The 16,215-nt window shown below is 40.3% G+C and overlaps 1 protein-coding gene across 3 annotated transcripts in view; it reads right to left on the bottom strand.

Annotated features, from left to right (window-relative positions):
* LRP8 (LDL receptor related protein 8) overlaps positions 1 to 16,215 on the bottom strand; it is a 194,223-nt gene that overhangs the window by 60,863 nt on the left and 117,145 nt on the right. For all 3 annotated transcript variants that reach the window (XM_056356674.1, XM_056356675.1, XM_056356676.1), the window contains one exon: positions 14,981 to 15,103. In XM_056356674.1, the coding sequence (XP_056212649.1) occupies positions 14,981 to 15,103 (123 nt within the window). The remainder of the gene's footprint in view (positions 1 to 14,980; positions 15,104 to 16,215) is intronic.

Here is a 16,215-nt window from a genome sequence, read left to right as displayed (position 1 = left end):
CAGAGGAAGTCAGTCTGTACATCTGTGGGCTTAAACTATCAAAATTTTTTCTTTGGCTCAGTAGAAGAGAAAATGTGTCTTGAAAGCCAGAAACATCAGCCCTAGTTCTCATAATATTTGACAAGCAGATAGGGATGTATTCACTCCTTCTGGGACATATGTTACACAACAGCTTCCACTGGCAGCTGCGTTACACTCTTTGGAAAAAAACACTCTTCCAAGCCAGGAACACAGGAGATGAATGAAAAAAATCCAAGTGAAGGAGAAGAATATGCAGAATTGTTGTTAGGCTATGAAAATGTAAGAACCAATCCTACAATTGTGAAGTTTCTGATTTTGCATAATCACTGAACGCACTTTTCCTGTGAGAAACTGGAACCCCAGACTTCTCTTTTTTTAAAAAATTCTTTTGCACAATTTGAGAGCTCTCTCCTGCATTTTATTACGTATAACAGGGATTACTTTTTTTATTTAGTTTAAATTAGCCTTTTCTAAACAACATTCTATAGCTTCAAGCTATTTCCCTTTGAAATGTTTTCACAGTGGTTGTCTCCCTGGTATTTAGAAATCACCATGACTAACTCCTCATACCTTCTTAAGTATATGCAAAAAGAAAAGGACTTGGATTTATGTTACTAAATACAGTCACATCACAGACCGTCTCCTGAAGCCACCCTTTAAAAACAGTAATAAATACTTTATAGCATATGATGAAAATATCATGGGCTCCCGTCTCAAAGAACAGTCACACTCACGGAAACTCCTTGCTCACTAGTCTGTGCAAACAAACCGTAATGCAGAACTTAGACACATGTGTACTGAAGCTGGCATGCATAAGCACAATGCAATGGCCACTACTAGATAAACAGAAAAATCTTGCACGTTAGGATTCAAACTGTGCTCAGAATTCAGGCCACCAGAAAACTGAGGCCGCCAGCACTTTGTATCTGTTACTTATTCCATTTTTCATTGCAAGTATCCTTTAAAAGGATAATTCTACATTTCAAATAAAATAAGGTGTAATGTTTACAACAGCAGTGTCTGGCAATGAAAGGAAGAAAAAAGAACAATAATAAAAATTCTGCTTTTTCTCCATAATCCTGACATACAGTAATGCTTCAATATATCTCCTTAAACCTTCACAACCAAGACAAAAAGTAACAAGGAATAGTTCAAAACACACTAAACAATAGAGCATGACATGACTAGTCCTGAGACAATGATGAGCTGACTTCCAGAAAACCCAAACACCCATGTTCCCAGTCCAACAATAGCTGGAACTAGCAGTAGTGACCTTTACATTTCAGGACAATAAAGTCCAGTTACAGCACGCATTAGAACAGTGACATGCAGAATCTGAGAGCACATATTGAAAGGATGATCTGTGCCCAAAGGCTACACAGATTCAAAACTTTTTTTTATTTAACTTTCACACAGGTGGTTTTGAAGAAGTTGCTTAAGCTCAGTTTTTGTCAGAGGCTGTGCACCTCAGTGCCCTCACTAAACTACTGATGCATGTACACATGATATTAGAGCATAGGCATGGCCAGATGCCCACCTTCCCACCAGCACTACAGAAGTAAAGTCTCCAAAATAAATTGATTCCTAGAAGCCATTAATTTATGGCATTCATCTTAGAAGACACTGCCGATAGTGAAACATCCAGAAAAGGTGCATTTAAAAATTAGCAATCTTTTTCAAAAAACACATTCCAGAGCCTACAGATATTTCCTTGTGCACTTCTGAACATCTAGACTTTACTCCTTGTCTACACTTCTTAGAAAATGCTAACTTCAGAAAATAACTTACTAAAAGGTGTGTGAAAAAAAAAATTAAGTAAGGGATCGCAAAAGAGCAACACTCAACTTACCATGTTCCCATGTGCTCAACTTTTACTCAGTTACTAAAAAAAACAGGCAAGAAATTATACCAAGAAGTGTATCAGAGTTAAGAACTTTTAACTCTATGTAAAATCCCACCACAATTCATAGCCCTATTATTAGCTATCAAAGAGGAACGTATCCAACAGATGTGCTCCAATCACCTAGCAAGATACAGCAGCACCACTGTGAACAGGTTTGACAAAATTACACCACTCTGCTTTTGCAGATGATGACACTTTTAACCACTCCGCTCACCAATGGTCCCAGCACAAGGCAGCAGCAGAGCAAAAACAAACCCAGGTTTCTTATCTGCTAGACCTGCATCTCCACAGTTTTCCTAGGCTATGTCATGCAAGTCCCCTGAGAAACACATACTGATGTGTCAATTTCCTACCACTTCCTCAGCGTGGAAAGCAGAAGCAACTGTGCTCCACCACTGGCACCAGAGTCCTGTTTCTCTCCTCCGTCCCTTTTGCCCTCCTACCTTAGCTGCTGCTTACCCTGCCCTTTGCACAGGGCATCCTCTCATAATTCTTGCTCATGCTCTTCCTCAAATCCACCCTCAGAGGTTACTTTGGCCAAATCTGTAATAATCTTGTTAATCTATATAATAGAATTATCTATCTATTATATATCTCTGTATACATAGGGGTAACACTCAAGCCATGCTTGGCATCATATAAGGGACCCTTTTGACCTTATTACCATAATCTTTATTCCACTCCTGCTATTACTCTGTTTCATTAGTCTCATTGCTTTACTTAAGTCTGTTCCGATATAAAATCCACTCTGCAAGGTCCCATGTGAGTAACATCACCACAGCCAGAAACCCTGTGCTAGAAGGCAGATGCACAGGTCTGGGCAGAACCCCACTGGCTTCAACAATGCTCTGCTGCAAATGCAATTATAAAGGAAACTGTGAATGCTATTCCAGGACCCGGGTTTGATCTGCTTTTCTGAAGCACCTCATACACCTCTTGGTACTGAAATAACTGCCAAGTTTAATTACAGTTTGTAAAGTGTTTGGTAGTTCTCAGATAGAAGAGGCTTAGTAGAAGAGTAGTTAAGCGCAAAAAGGATTTTAAAATGTGATTTGAAGGTTGACAACGTTTCTTTAATCCTTTAAAAGCAGTTTAGCTTGCTGTTTGGCTTGACTATAATGAATCAGAAAACGCTCCTCCAAGTTTCACATCAGATAAGCAGCTAGGTAATTATGGAAACAGAATGGAACTTTAATTATGAGAAAAACCATAGATTGTGCTATTGTGATCTTCCACAGCATTGCTGTTTCTTATAAGTGAACATATTGTGCAAGCTGGGAAGAAACCATTGATTACCATAATCAAAAGCCCTACTAGAAACTTAGACATGTTTTTCCTTTGTAAAAACCAAAACATTGCATCTGACTGGTTGAGAGATTTGAATTACCTCTTCCAAAGCCCACTTTTCCTCACAGATTAATTTAATTAAATCTATTATTACAGGGTGGTTTTTTTCATTTTACATAAACTATATAAAAAGCTTGGTGTACTCTGGGAAACCTAGAAGATTAGAACATTTTACCAATAGCTTTTTATCTTTATTTCCTCCCAGTCAATTCCAGCTGAAGCAACCTGTTTGACTAACATGCTGTTTTCAAGCATGCCAGCAATCAAATATTTTAAAAGTGAAACATCAGTAGTTGGCACTTGCAGGTACCTGACAAACAGAGAAACTTTTCGGTTCCTGATCTGAGAAGCTGTAACATCATTCAACACATAGTCAGAGAGATCAGACTCATAGGGAGAAGTCCATAATTGGAGTTATCTACCATGTCAGGTTACTAACTGAAGAGTTTCCACCTTTTCCCCAAACACCTGTGTTTTGTCAGGTGCTCTGCAGTTGATGCAAGCCCAGGACAGCCACATATGTACCAATATTTCAAGTGAGATCAGGTCCAGTGGAAGCAGCACCATTTCTGCTGATGCTCAAGTACAAACCAGTGACTGGGGGGTTCATATACAACTGCACGTGTGCACGCTGGCTCCTTCCCTTTCTTTCTCTGAGTAATCAAGAAGCAATTCTGTACCCGGGGCGCCGGGAGGAAGGAACAGGCTGCACGCTGAGCTCCATTGAGAGCCCGTTGGTTACAAACAGCGATTAAAAGACAGCCTCTTCAGAAGTCTCTCAACTGTGGCTAAGAGTCCAGCACACACCCGTGGGGCTTGCTGAGCCTCTGTATCAGCAGCTGCTCTTTCATTTTCCCTCTTCCCAGGCTCATTTTTTTCCTCTCTTGTTCGCAGAGATTACTCAGATTCTAATCAAAACAGGGAGGAAAAAAACTCCACAGAACGCTAGGGGGACAAAATTATACAAAGGATAAAGGAATCAAGCAGCACTGAGACCATACCCATTTGTAAAAGAGATTATGGTCACAAAAGTGCTTCTTATCAATAGGGAGAATAAAGGCACAAAAGGTCCCTAGATGAGCAAACATAATGAAACCTGCCAAGATGAGTGATAAAAATCATAGAAAGAAAAATTACACAGGTCTCCAGGAAACTGCCAGAATTCATCGTAAAACACTTTTTCCTGCTACCTGAAGCCTGTATGTTTTTTTGAATTCAGATGAAAAGCTTGTCTAAATTTGTTGCAACATTGGTATTACACCTTGTATCTGCCATTATCGTGTCTCCTCTCTGTTCTGTCAAAAGGACCAAATATACCAAACAGCATGCAGGACCTTTTAAAAATTCATACCGTAAAGGTAAAAATTAAGTACCATGTCACACCCCATTTTAGGCCACCTCCAGCAGCCACAGCAGCTGCACCACTCCTGCACCATTGCTGGTAACATCTGCATGGCCACAAAGAGGCAATTGCTGCATCAAGATCCCAGCATGAAAACTGCTTTTTCACGCTCAGGTGATTACTCTTCTGAGGTGTTAAAGGTACCAAAAAAAATTAATTGCTGCTCAAAAGGACCAACAGAACATGAAGAACTCAGGGCAAAAAAAAAGGATGTGGTAGATAAGTGTAGATTTAAATTTCATGTATGTCCTCACTCTTACATGTGCTGAAGAATAAGTCTGAAAAGGCTCTGCTGCTATTAAATAATTGTGTTTCTTATCTCAGAGAGAACATTTCATCTTTTATATACACACAATGAACTCCCCACCTGTTTGATTTTTCAGAGGATGGAACAGGCAGCTTAGATGGCAATTTTAATTGAATGTGTCCAGGCTGTTGCACAGAACTGTGGTGTGTAGACCTGTGGCTGAGAAGAAAAGGCTTTCCCCTACCACCTACACCTTTACTTCGTTACAAATATCCCTGCTGGTTCACACAGCTCAGCTCCAAGTTTGACAACATGGCTAGAGACAGGAACTGAAACAGAAACATACACATTCTATCAGAATTCAGTGTGTTAATCACCATTTCTCATTCATGTTCCATACAGGGCTGATATACCTGATGAAATGCTTGAACGCCATACCAGTATTGTGTGTGCGTGCACATGTGTGTTTCTAAATATACATGTATAATTTCACCCATATAAATGCACACAAAATTATAAATTAAGAAATTAAATTGGTGATTGTCAAACATGGTAGACATGCTTCTCCCTGTAGAAAAAAAAAAAAAAAAAAGGAGAAGCATGGTTTTATCTTTGTGCTAAAATGACTAGTGTTATGCCAAACCAGAGAATTCACAGTCTTCACACAGTAATTTCAGTCTTGTACAGCAATATACATAGAGAACTCAAATGACATGGTCAGATGACTACCCTAGCAGCATAAGCCAGAAAAATGGTGCAGTAACTGGCATGAGCCCACTCAAATGGGAACATGTAAGCATGTGCAGTCTAACAAAGGTACTAATCTGGGTCCTCTGTATTTTAATGCAAAATTTTCTTAAGATGTTTTAATATGTTAAAATAGAAGACAGAAGGGGGTGAGCTGAAATATGCCACTTCAAATATAGCCACTGAATACAGTACCCCTACACAGAGGGCTGGAAGCTACTGCTAAAGCAGAGCCCTGATTAAGGCTCTCAGCAGCTATGGAGGCTCACTGCATCCCACAAACGCGCATGGTGATGATCCACACCATCCTCACACGTGCAGATAGTGCCGTCAGTGACCGTGCCTCACCCCAGAGCACAATCTGACTGAAAGCATTTCAGAGAATTAAAAATCTCCAGTGCAAGGTTTAAATTACATAAATTATCTACCAAAGCATGCAGAGACTGCATATTAAGCCAGTCTTAATCATGCTCCTAATCCTCAAGGAAGCAGGGTGGAGTATCACGAGACCCTTATTAAAACTGCAAATGATTTCAGTGGGAGTTGGTCCTGAATGAAAACATGATCACACAACTGTAGAAATGGAGAACAAGAGAAAAAAATGCTTATCAAGGAAAAGGCGGTGGAGCTAGGAATCACAGCTACAACACACAGTTCACTATGATACTAAAACACAGAAGCTATTTAAATGTGAAAAATGTTAAAATAATGTTATTTGATATTCTCTTATTTTCCTCGTGCTGTAATTCACCCATTTATGAAAGGAGAAAAGGGTTGCTTTCTGTGTTCTTGCAGTGGGATACTGCTTCATTCAGTTAGCAAAACATTCCAATTTTCAAATTATGTTATGCCTTTGACTCCCAGAAATTACTTCATTTTCACAACAGCCATAGTAACTAAACAAACCACGATCCCTGACCCACCACCACCCCCAATAAACAATAAAAATATAAATATAAAAATCAAGTAATCTGAATTTCAGAAAGCAAACAGCAAGAGAACGGAAAAAACAAAAGCACTAGGCAATGAAAAACTGCTTGAGATTTCTGAAAGCCTCTTAAGTTTTTACTAGTTTAATATTTACGGTGTGTTAAATAATTACATATACAAGAACTTCATATGCTCAACTTTCTTTTTCCTGCTATTATCTCCTACTGAAATAGCTGCAAGATTAATCATAGCCATAAAAAGGCAGCATCAAACTCTTTTATGACCATACCTGTTTATGAACTGCATGAAGGCATTAAACCAATAGGAAAAAGTATTTAAATGCCAGCGTTTAAGTCTTTGTAGCAGTCACCTATCAAAAGCTCAAAGTCGAGCTGAAGTAGAACCCTGCAAATGTCAAAGCTTGGCAATGCTACATGAAAAATGTGACTTTCTTGCAAGTAACATTGCTTAAGAAAAACACAATAAAAACATCAGAAAAGACCCAATAGGTATTTTCTATTGGTTCTCCTATAGGACTCGGCCCTCTGAAAAGGTCATTTCTGAGATAAAAGCTCCAAACACCTTCCTTTAAAGGAAAAGCACATTTTGTTTTGAACAGGTATTACTTAAAACACTTTAGCACTGGTAGAACTGGAGCACAATCATTACATACCCTAATTCATTTACAGCTCTAGGTAAGTAAAGTGCTGAGACCACCAAAGCCATGTAATCATCAAAAAGGAGATGTAATTCACTCCCCATGAGCCACAGATGAAGTTATCCCACTACCAGGGATAAATAGCTAGGCTTTGAGTTTGCTGAATTTCCTTTGATGTAAAAAGGATAATTTCATGCTTCAAGAAAAGGAACAGGATGCCGTAAAAACTGGATTTGGTTCTCTACCTCGTCAAAAACTTCCTGTGTTAGTCCCCACAGTTTTGTGTCCTTTGGGATACTGAGGTCAGCTTGGGGCTGCTCAGTAAGGACACACCTGGAGGCATTCAAAGCAGTTACAGTGGTTAAGGAACCAGAGGCACTTGGGAAGCAAGTATACACTGGCTGAGACAGGATAACTAAATCATGAGTTAAAAGTACATCTGTGAGAATTTGCAGAGATACATACACATAGGATAAACAGGCCTTTAAAAACCTGCATGGGACTACAAGCCATGATCTGCAGGGAACTACTAGTTTGCTAACAGGCTTCAAACAAGTCTTGTCCACCTCCAGCGTCCTGTTAAACACTTCCATGGAAAGGAATCTTCAAGAGTCTGGAACCCTCTGCTAAGTAGACCTGGAAGCTAAGTAGCATACTAAAGACATAAACACGAATTAATTTCTAAGTTCTATTTTGGATGTGCTAAAGCTTTGAAAGAGGTGAGCGAGCAATGCAAAAACCTGTATCCTAGTTGTACAACTGTGTCATTTCCAATTATTTGACAAAATAAACTGAAATGAGAGACTACATACAAGGATAGGTTGAGGGAACAGCATTTCTTCAGCCATCAGAAGAGAAGGCTAAAGGAAGATTTTATTGCTGCCTTCAACTACAAAATGGGAAGGACTAGAAAAGATAGAGACAGACTGCTCTAGGAGATGCACAGTGATAGGATGGGAGGTGACAGACATGCTGTAACAAAGGAAAGTCTGGCGAGATACAGGAATTTTTTTCATTAATAAGGGTGGTCAAACACAAGGACAGGGGTCCCCTTTGAGCAGAGCATTGGACATCTAGGGACCCTCAGAGGTCCCTTCTGTCTTAAATTATTCCATGACTTCATGGAGAGATGATCATGGGCTGTTTTCATTTTATTCTGTCTCAATAAATTTGATCACATTGACAAATCAAAGCTTTCATCATTAGCCCTACAAACCAATCTGGGCATCTGGAAAATGAGACTGCCTCCTTTGTGCCTTGTCACTGTGAGGATCCTGTAACTCTAGAAGCATTTCCACATCTTGTACTTTGTCCTATATTTGTTTTACATATGTGGTTCTCAGCTGCTGTAATTCAGCGGTGCTCCCAGTGGCCCCAGGGACAGTGACAGGGAGGCAGTGAGAAGAGTAGTGAAGCCGCTGTATTTTAATGCTGGCAGTAGCCAGTCAGTACAGTGGGAGTGGTAAAATGTGCATCTGTACATCTGACATTAACATCACCTTATTCAATGCTCTGAATGATCTGTAACAAATTAAATCCACAGAATGATCTTTAATTTACATGTTCCACTGCATTTACAACCCCCCACCATCTTATCACATATATACAAACAGATCTGCTCTTAATGTTGGGGGGGGGGGGGGGGGGGGGGGAGAGGAATATGAAAAGAAAAAAAAAAAAAATCTTCTTTGTTACTGCCCCAGGTCTTAAAACTTGGTATATGGCCGTTCCTTGCTGATCTGGCCTAGTTTTTCTTTTGCTACTAAAAGTTCAATGGCCTGGTGTATGCGATGAACTGAATGAGACAGTCCACCCTCCTCCAGGATAAACTGTTCCCTGCCCTTGGAGAATTTATGAAGTCACTTTCCACAAAAGCACAACAATGCCACCAAACTAAAGTCATGCAGGAGATCTGTATCAAAGAAGAATTGGGGTGAATGGAGAGCTAGGAGAGGACTGTACATCTGGGGGCAAGCAATACCATCCCACTACTCATAATTACAGAATTTTGCATTTGGGCAACTTACTAGAAAGCGAGAGCCGAATGATCAGTGTGAGAGATCAGCATACACAGCAGCAGCACACAAAGTGCCTAGGACTATGGAAAACACCCATTAAAAATATAACTGTCAAGTCTGGATACATCTCCCTCAATGGCTCGTGACATGTACTTCAAAGTTAAAAGGACTGCATGAACTGGTACTGTATTTCAAACCAATATTCAGGATTTAATTTTATATTCCATTGAAAAATCTATTTCCAGGACTGCTGCTTATTAAACCTGCCCTATTAAATCATTCCCCTATTAAATACAGTATGAATTTAGCTTTCCCCTTCTCTTTTTCTTCCTCATAACACCCTACTATACCTTTCCATATAATAATTTCTGCTCTTAACTAGGAGAATGTCACATATCTCATAAAGAAATAAGTGGTAAGTTTATGCTGCCTGCATTCCTTGATCTCATTATATATACAATGTCCTAAGGCAAGAGTTTGCCAGCTTAGATTTTCACTTGCTCTATCCCTTTAATTTGTGTTCCCTCAGTGCTCTTACTGTTTATGAGCACATTTTTATTTTTCTCTGGAGATTTTTTTTGTTTAAGTCACTGGTTAAATAATCAAAATACTTCAGAGGGAAATTTAAGATTTCCTTCCTGTAAAAAACTAGAATGATTCAGTACCTGTGCTGGAACAGCATTAGGTAGATAACATTCATTTTGCTGGAGGTCTCTGTTAGCTCAGTAAGAAAAATGATTTCCCTTCCCCCTCTCTCAGCTTCAAGAAACTGGATAGGAAAACAGCGAGAAATCTTTTTGTATGCATAACCAAACCCTGTGTATGTCAGCAGCGGCTGCACCACAGCTTCAGGGTGATCACCAAGCCACACTGGGATGCTTTTAGCAAGAGCAATGAAAAATAAGTCCAGGGCTCTGACCATGGTGGGCTCTCCAGTAGGAGAGTACATGTAGGCTACTAAAGATCTCCTGCAGCTGCCAGAGGCAAGCTGCTGTATAACCCTGCAGCAAACAACTATAAGATCCTCACCGTTCGAGCCTACTCTGAGGTCAAAAATATTTAGTGTATCTCCAAACAGCTGCTGGTGAGATACGTGGGAGTTGCAGGTGTCACGCTGACAGAGGCACTAACTCTACTCCTACAAGTTCCAGATACTTTGCCACCCTTTTTAATGATCTGTGGGGAGCTCCTTGCATACTAACAAGCTGGCACGATGGAGATGAAATCCATTATCATTTCAGAGCACCTTCCAGCACTGGCAGTTTTGCACCCACTCTAGACTCTCCCTCACGGCAGGCAGGGAGAAGCAGCAATGGCTGATGTCAAACAGGACAACAAGCCGGCTTCTCCCCCAGCTATTCCCTTGGCATGTATCCTTGCAAGGCCAAAGTGGTTCATTTGATTTACACACAAGCAGCCAACCTTCCCTGAACAGAGGCCTAGTTCAGGCAATTGCCGAAGCTAAAAAGGCTTTGTTCAAGGAAGATGAGGCTGGACATCAGCACGTCCAAGTACTAACTCTTCCACTTCCCCAGCAGGAGCACCACTGCAGCACAGCTAAATGGTGTTTCTTTGTTCTCTCTTACCCACTATCCCATTTATTTTGTTTTATTAAGTATGTTTCGCAGTATAACTTTCTTCTCTTCAATAGTAAATTCCTCCTCCTTTCCTCCCTCCCTCAGCCTCAATCAGCACAACTTCTTATGAATTTGGTCCCTTCTGTGCATTGTGGATAGCACTGATTTCTGAGTTCACATGATTTTGCTTGTCTTGATTTAGAAGCTCATTCTGCTTCCACACAGAAACAAAAAATACAATAAACACCCTCTCCCCAACTGATAATATTTGATGATGACTTCAGAGAGAACAGATCCAGCCCACAAGATGCCCCTGAAGAGATCTGCTCACAGAAAAGGGGGACACGTTTCATTGAAATCTTAAGATAAATTAAATGAGACAAAATAAATTCAGCAGCCAGATAATAGCACTGAAAAACTGACAGATGGCAGAACACTGAGGTTTAGCGGAGACTCACACGTTACATGAATAATTCAGTTGGACAAACCTATATATGTGAAAGCATGTTTAGGTTAAGGATCTGGCTTGAAGAAAAATGCAGAAATATGAGCAGTTTCTTATTCATAATGACCTGTTTAAATCAAAAGCCTGGATAACCATCTTCTCCAAAATCAGCCCATGCTAGAAACTTTCAAATAGCACCAAAACCCACAACAGGAGAAGTCCTACAAATCTCATCAGTTGAGAATTCAGTGGGACTCAAAAGATACCCTTACAGTTACTGCTCCCAGCCACATTCAGCAGCTTGAAGGAAATGCAATTTAAAAAAAAAAAAAAAAGTTGCACGAATAGCAGAAAAGGCCCTAGACATCACAGACACAACATAAGTCAGGCCAGCTGCAATGTCATCTTATCTACCCAACAGGAGACAGGTCATGCTGTCCTGAACACCTGGGGATGGATAACATCCCTAGAGAGGGTATTGTTAGGTACAAAGCTGAGCAACTTCAGTGATCTAGGAAACAGAAAAAGCAAAGCACTGTTTTAGTTTTGCAGTAGGGTTATCTTAAATAAAAAAAAAAAATTACCACAAACTGCTACCTTTAACTGAACATTAGTGATGGGGACACAACATCCCTAACTACCAATATGAGAGTGCAAAACATATTAAAAAAAACCCCTACACACCACAAAAGCATTCAGAAAATAAAAAGCCATTTACCAGGTGGCTAGATGTTGAGAGGAACTGCCTTGTTTTCATCACATTCTAAGCTGGAATAGTCCTGAAATGCAACAGTCAGCATTATCAATGCTCTTAATCTCCCTAGCCTGAACAGGCTATGGACAATGTCCCAGTGTTGCATTAATTGAGGAATAACCCTAGATCCTGGCAGAGGTGCTGGCAATTGTGTGGCCTGTCTGAAAGCAATTGATTTTATAAAGCAGTTTGATCTTGCCAGAGGTGAGAAATCTCCATTTCCTAACCTGCCCCTTCCCTAGGGAAACTCTGCAGTGCAGGCTCCTTCAAAGGGCTGTGCTGCATTTCTGAACGGGAAAATGAGACTGCCATGGGGGCCTGCAGTCACTCCTCAGCCACGGCGAGAAAGCTCAGTTGCCTCTTCATCAGGGAGAAAGAAAACGGAGCTGGAGGCAGGGATCATACAGGAACATCCCACTGTACATTTTGCCTCTCACTACATGTATGTGTCATTACAGCCTCCTCTTTGCCTTTAAATAACATCTGCACACACAAAGAGCTTGGCCTTTTACATTAAGGGTACAAATTAAAAGCAAAGCCTAACACTGCAGTTTCTTGTTTAATAGTCCACCAGGTTTATAGCTGTCTTGACCAGTGGTAGTAGGAAGACCAGCAAACATATGTGAATTAACCCTACAACCAGCACTGTGCTTATGCATTACCACATTGATTCTGTTTCCTCACACAGCAGATTGGATCAGCCTTTGAGATGACACGTACTTTGACAAGGATATAAAACATCTGGAAGGAATGTCCTTACCACCACACAAATTAAAGCCTATAACTATCCATAGTCATAAGATTAAAACTAGTTCATCTTCATCTGATGAAGTGCAAACTTCAGATCTGAATAATCCTATAAAACAAGTGAAGTTCCAAAATTCTAGTGTCATTTTTAAAGATTTGAAGGCAAGTTTTTAATTGGTACAGACAGAAACATTGGCTTTTCTTGTAAGCTAGCTACAAGTCAGACACAGGCTTGCATCAAGCATCCTGTGAATGCTGAAACACAAGTTCAGCATCAACCACACAAAAATTGATCTATTTTGGTTAAAACTCATAACAAAGCCTAAATATCTTATGCTGAGGCAAAGCATGGTAAGTCTGCTTGAGACAGCTAGAAAACAAAATATGGCATGGTTATATACCACAGTCTTTGAGCTGGTTTCAAAGTCCTTTTATTTAAAGAAACAAATTAAATATTGGTCCATACAGGTACTGCTACTTTCACTAAGAATTCCTGGTTCATCTGTTAGGCATATAGCACAGAATAAGAACACTTATTTCTGCGTCGAGGTGACACTGACCCACTCCCATTAGCAGCAGGGAGATGTTTCAAGGGCAATCTACTTTTCAGAACAGCAGAACCACCACAGAAATGCAGATTTCAGTCTCTTGGAAGGTTGTTCAAGTGGGGGCGGGGGGGGCGGAACCAAATAATCATACAAAACTGAACAAATTACTTTACTCTCAGGACAGCAGTCCTGTCCTGTACTGTAACAATCAGAGGCTCAGGCCAAGTCTCTTTTGCGATATTTAAGTTATATTAAGTTATAAGGCTTATTTCCCCAGAGGATGAAATAAGTGGGGGAAAAATGGAAGGTGAAATGGCTAGAAAAGAAATGGAAGATGATTAAGAGAAATCATCAGGGATCTTAGTGCTGCATGTCAGAGACCATAGCATGGGCTGTGTGTAGGCCAAGAGATTTTCTGACAGAGACTGCAGGGAATGGAGTTATTCATCCCCCCTCCAGACAGACAGGTAGTGGAAGTAGCATTAATAAATATAGCTTTTGACTAAGGAGGATGCAGGGTGAAAGACCAACAAATACAGTTCATAAATATGTTAATGTAGTTACTGAAGTAATTTTTTGTTGTAGCCTGTACATGGCTGCAAAAATTATTCCATTCATTTTATGCGAGAGAAGCACATTAATCTTTTCTTAATTGGGGAGAAAGCAGGAGTGGTGCTAGGCTTAAAAATAAAAGTATGGTTAATTCTCAAGTCCTCTATATGCCCCATTCTGGTGAAATCTGATAAAATACTTGCTCCAACACTGCTTCTGACTCATGGGAACGTATCTGTGAAGTACATGACTAGAAATGCAACAGAATGGCTTGTACCAGCTTTTTGGTCTGCCCAAGAACAAACCTGCAGACATAAGTAAGCGCACAAACAGAAGTCTATGTAATTAGCGTTTTCATTAAAATATCCCTGGGATTCCCTTCAACTCAACATCAGACAACCCTTCACAGCTCTAGAACAATGGAGCACAAATGGACCTCCTCAGAGAGTCAAACGAGCAAGATCAAACGTGGTACATGAACATCAAGCATGTCCTTTCACTTACTGAATCAATGTTTTTTTTAAAAGGGTTACCTGCAGTTAACATCTGTCATACTCTCTGCTTTAGTTATTTTACATTGTTCATTTTTCATCTGCTACTTTTTTCTTCATTTGTTCTCAGAGGCACCCCTCATCCCCCAAAATTGAGCAATATTCTAATGTTGCAAAGTTCCTCTGTAATGACAGAAATACTACATGCAGTGATGATAAATCCCCAATATCCTACGATACAAACCACTGCAAATACAAGTTTCCAAAAGGCCTGATCCCAGGTGAGTGTGAATCTTCATGCACTGCTGCTGTTCATGAGCTCTATGACCAGATAAACTGTAACAGAGCTAGAGATGTCTTTAATTACGTTACAGGCAGAAACATACACCAGTGCTACCTGTATCATAGTCTGGAAAACTGGTATATTTGAAAGTTTGGAAATAATCTGATTTGAATGACCTGAATCAGTTTCTGATCCGACAGAAGCAAAAGTTGACAGATCATCCTGCAAGTGCTAGAAATAACACCGCCGGTTTCTTTATACTGTGGTAAGACAACACATCTGAGAAATACCACTTTTCTGTGCTACTCACTGCATGCTGCTTCTGATTCATCTGACCCATCAGGACATTCTTCTTCACCATCACATTTCCACCTGGCTGGGATGCAGTGGCCATTGTCACAAGTGAAATCTGACTCGGCACAAGTTTTCTTTGCTGCAAGAAAAAAAAAAAAATTTACTCAGCATGAATATAAGCAGTGCAGAAGACTTCCATGGCATCCAATCCCACTAAGGACAATAGTGATAACCCTGTTTTGTGAGGATTCCTTTCACATTCAGTATTGCTGCTTCATGACAGAGTTACACCAGCATCAAAGATGGGTGTTTCTTCTCGCTAGAACTCTTATCCCTCCACTTTTTAACACTGATTCACTCTTTTATATCTTTTTCCAGATGTTCGAAAACCACAAATGATCTTCTTCAAAATAATTTTTTAAGGCTTTTACTACAAAAAGCTGCTGCCTACATGGAACTGGAAGTGTGCTGCATGATTTACAGACAGGTAAGACAAACAAGTCTCACCTTCCAAGTACTATAATCTAAATAATAATGTTTTTATCTATGCAATCTATTCATCTGTCACCATAGTAGATGATCATAAAGCACTCCTCCAAACACTAAAAATCATTTCATTAAACGTCAACCACTCTGTGCTCTTTGCTATGCTTGCATTAATCTAGGGCTTGAAAAAGATGCAAGACATGAACTCAAGCAATTAATTGTCTATTCCTCTGTGCTAGTGGCACAGCACAACCAGCACCCTATAATACTAGCCAGCATCTTTCTGCTGCAGCAGAAAAAGTCATCTACAGATACCTGGCCCCTTCAGTCCGTGTCCTCAGTATCAAGGTGATCATCAGTCACTCACCGCTTTTGCGATGGTGACTTGAGTAGCTTTTCTGTTAGGAACTGAACAGCTGCACCGTGAGAGTCGTGAGCAATGGCTCACCCTTGAAGTGCGACACCTATGACTAGCTGGTATCTACCTTTGTTAGTGATCAATCTGCATATAAAGTGGTGATGGGGAGATTTGTTTCTTCCCTCTGCAAAGCTGCTCACAATCTAATAACGATCACAGGGAACCTCGGGTAGTAAAGGACCTCAGGAGGTCATCAACTCCAACCTCCTGCCCAAGAGGAGGTTGCTCTGAGATCTGACCAGGTTACGCCAGGTTTTATCCAGTCTAGTCTTAGAACTTCCCAAGATGGAGACAGCAGAACCTCCCTGGGCAATCTGTTCCACTGCTTAGCTGCCCTCGCAGTGAGG

Source organism: Falco biarmicus, chromosome 11 (genome assembly GCF_023638135.1).
Source record: "Falco biarmicus isolate bFalBia1 chromosome 11, bFalBia1.pri, whole genome shotgun sequence".
NCBI classification, from domain to species: Eukaryota; Metazoa; Chordata; class Aves; order Falconiformes; family Falconidae; genus Falco; species Falco biarmicus.
This window is presented reverse-complemented; position numbering and strand designations above follow the sequence as displayed.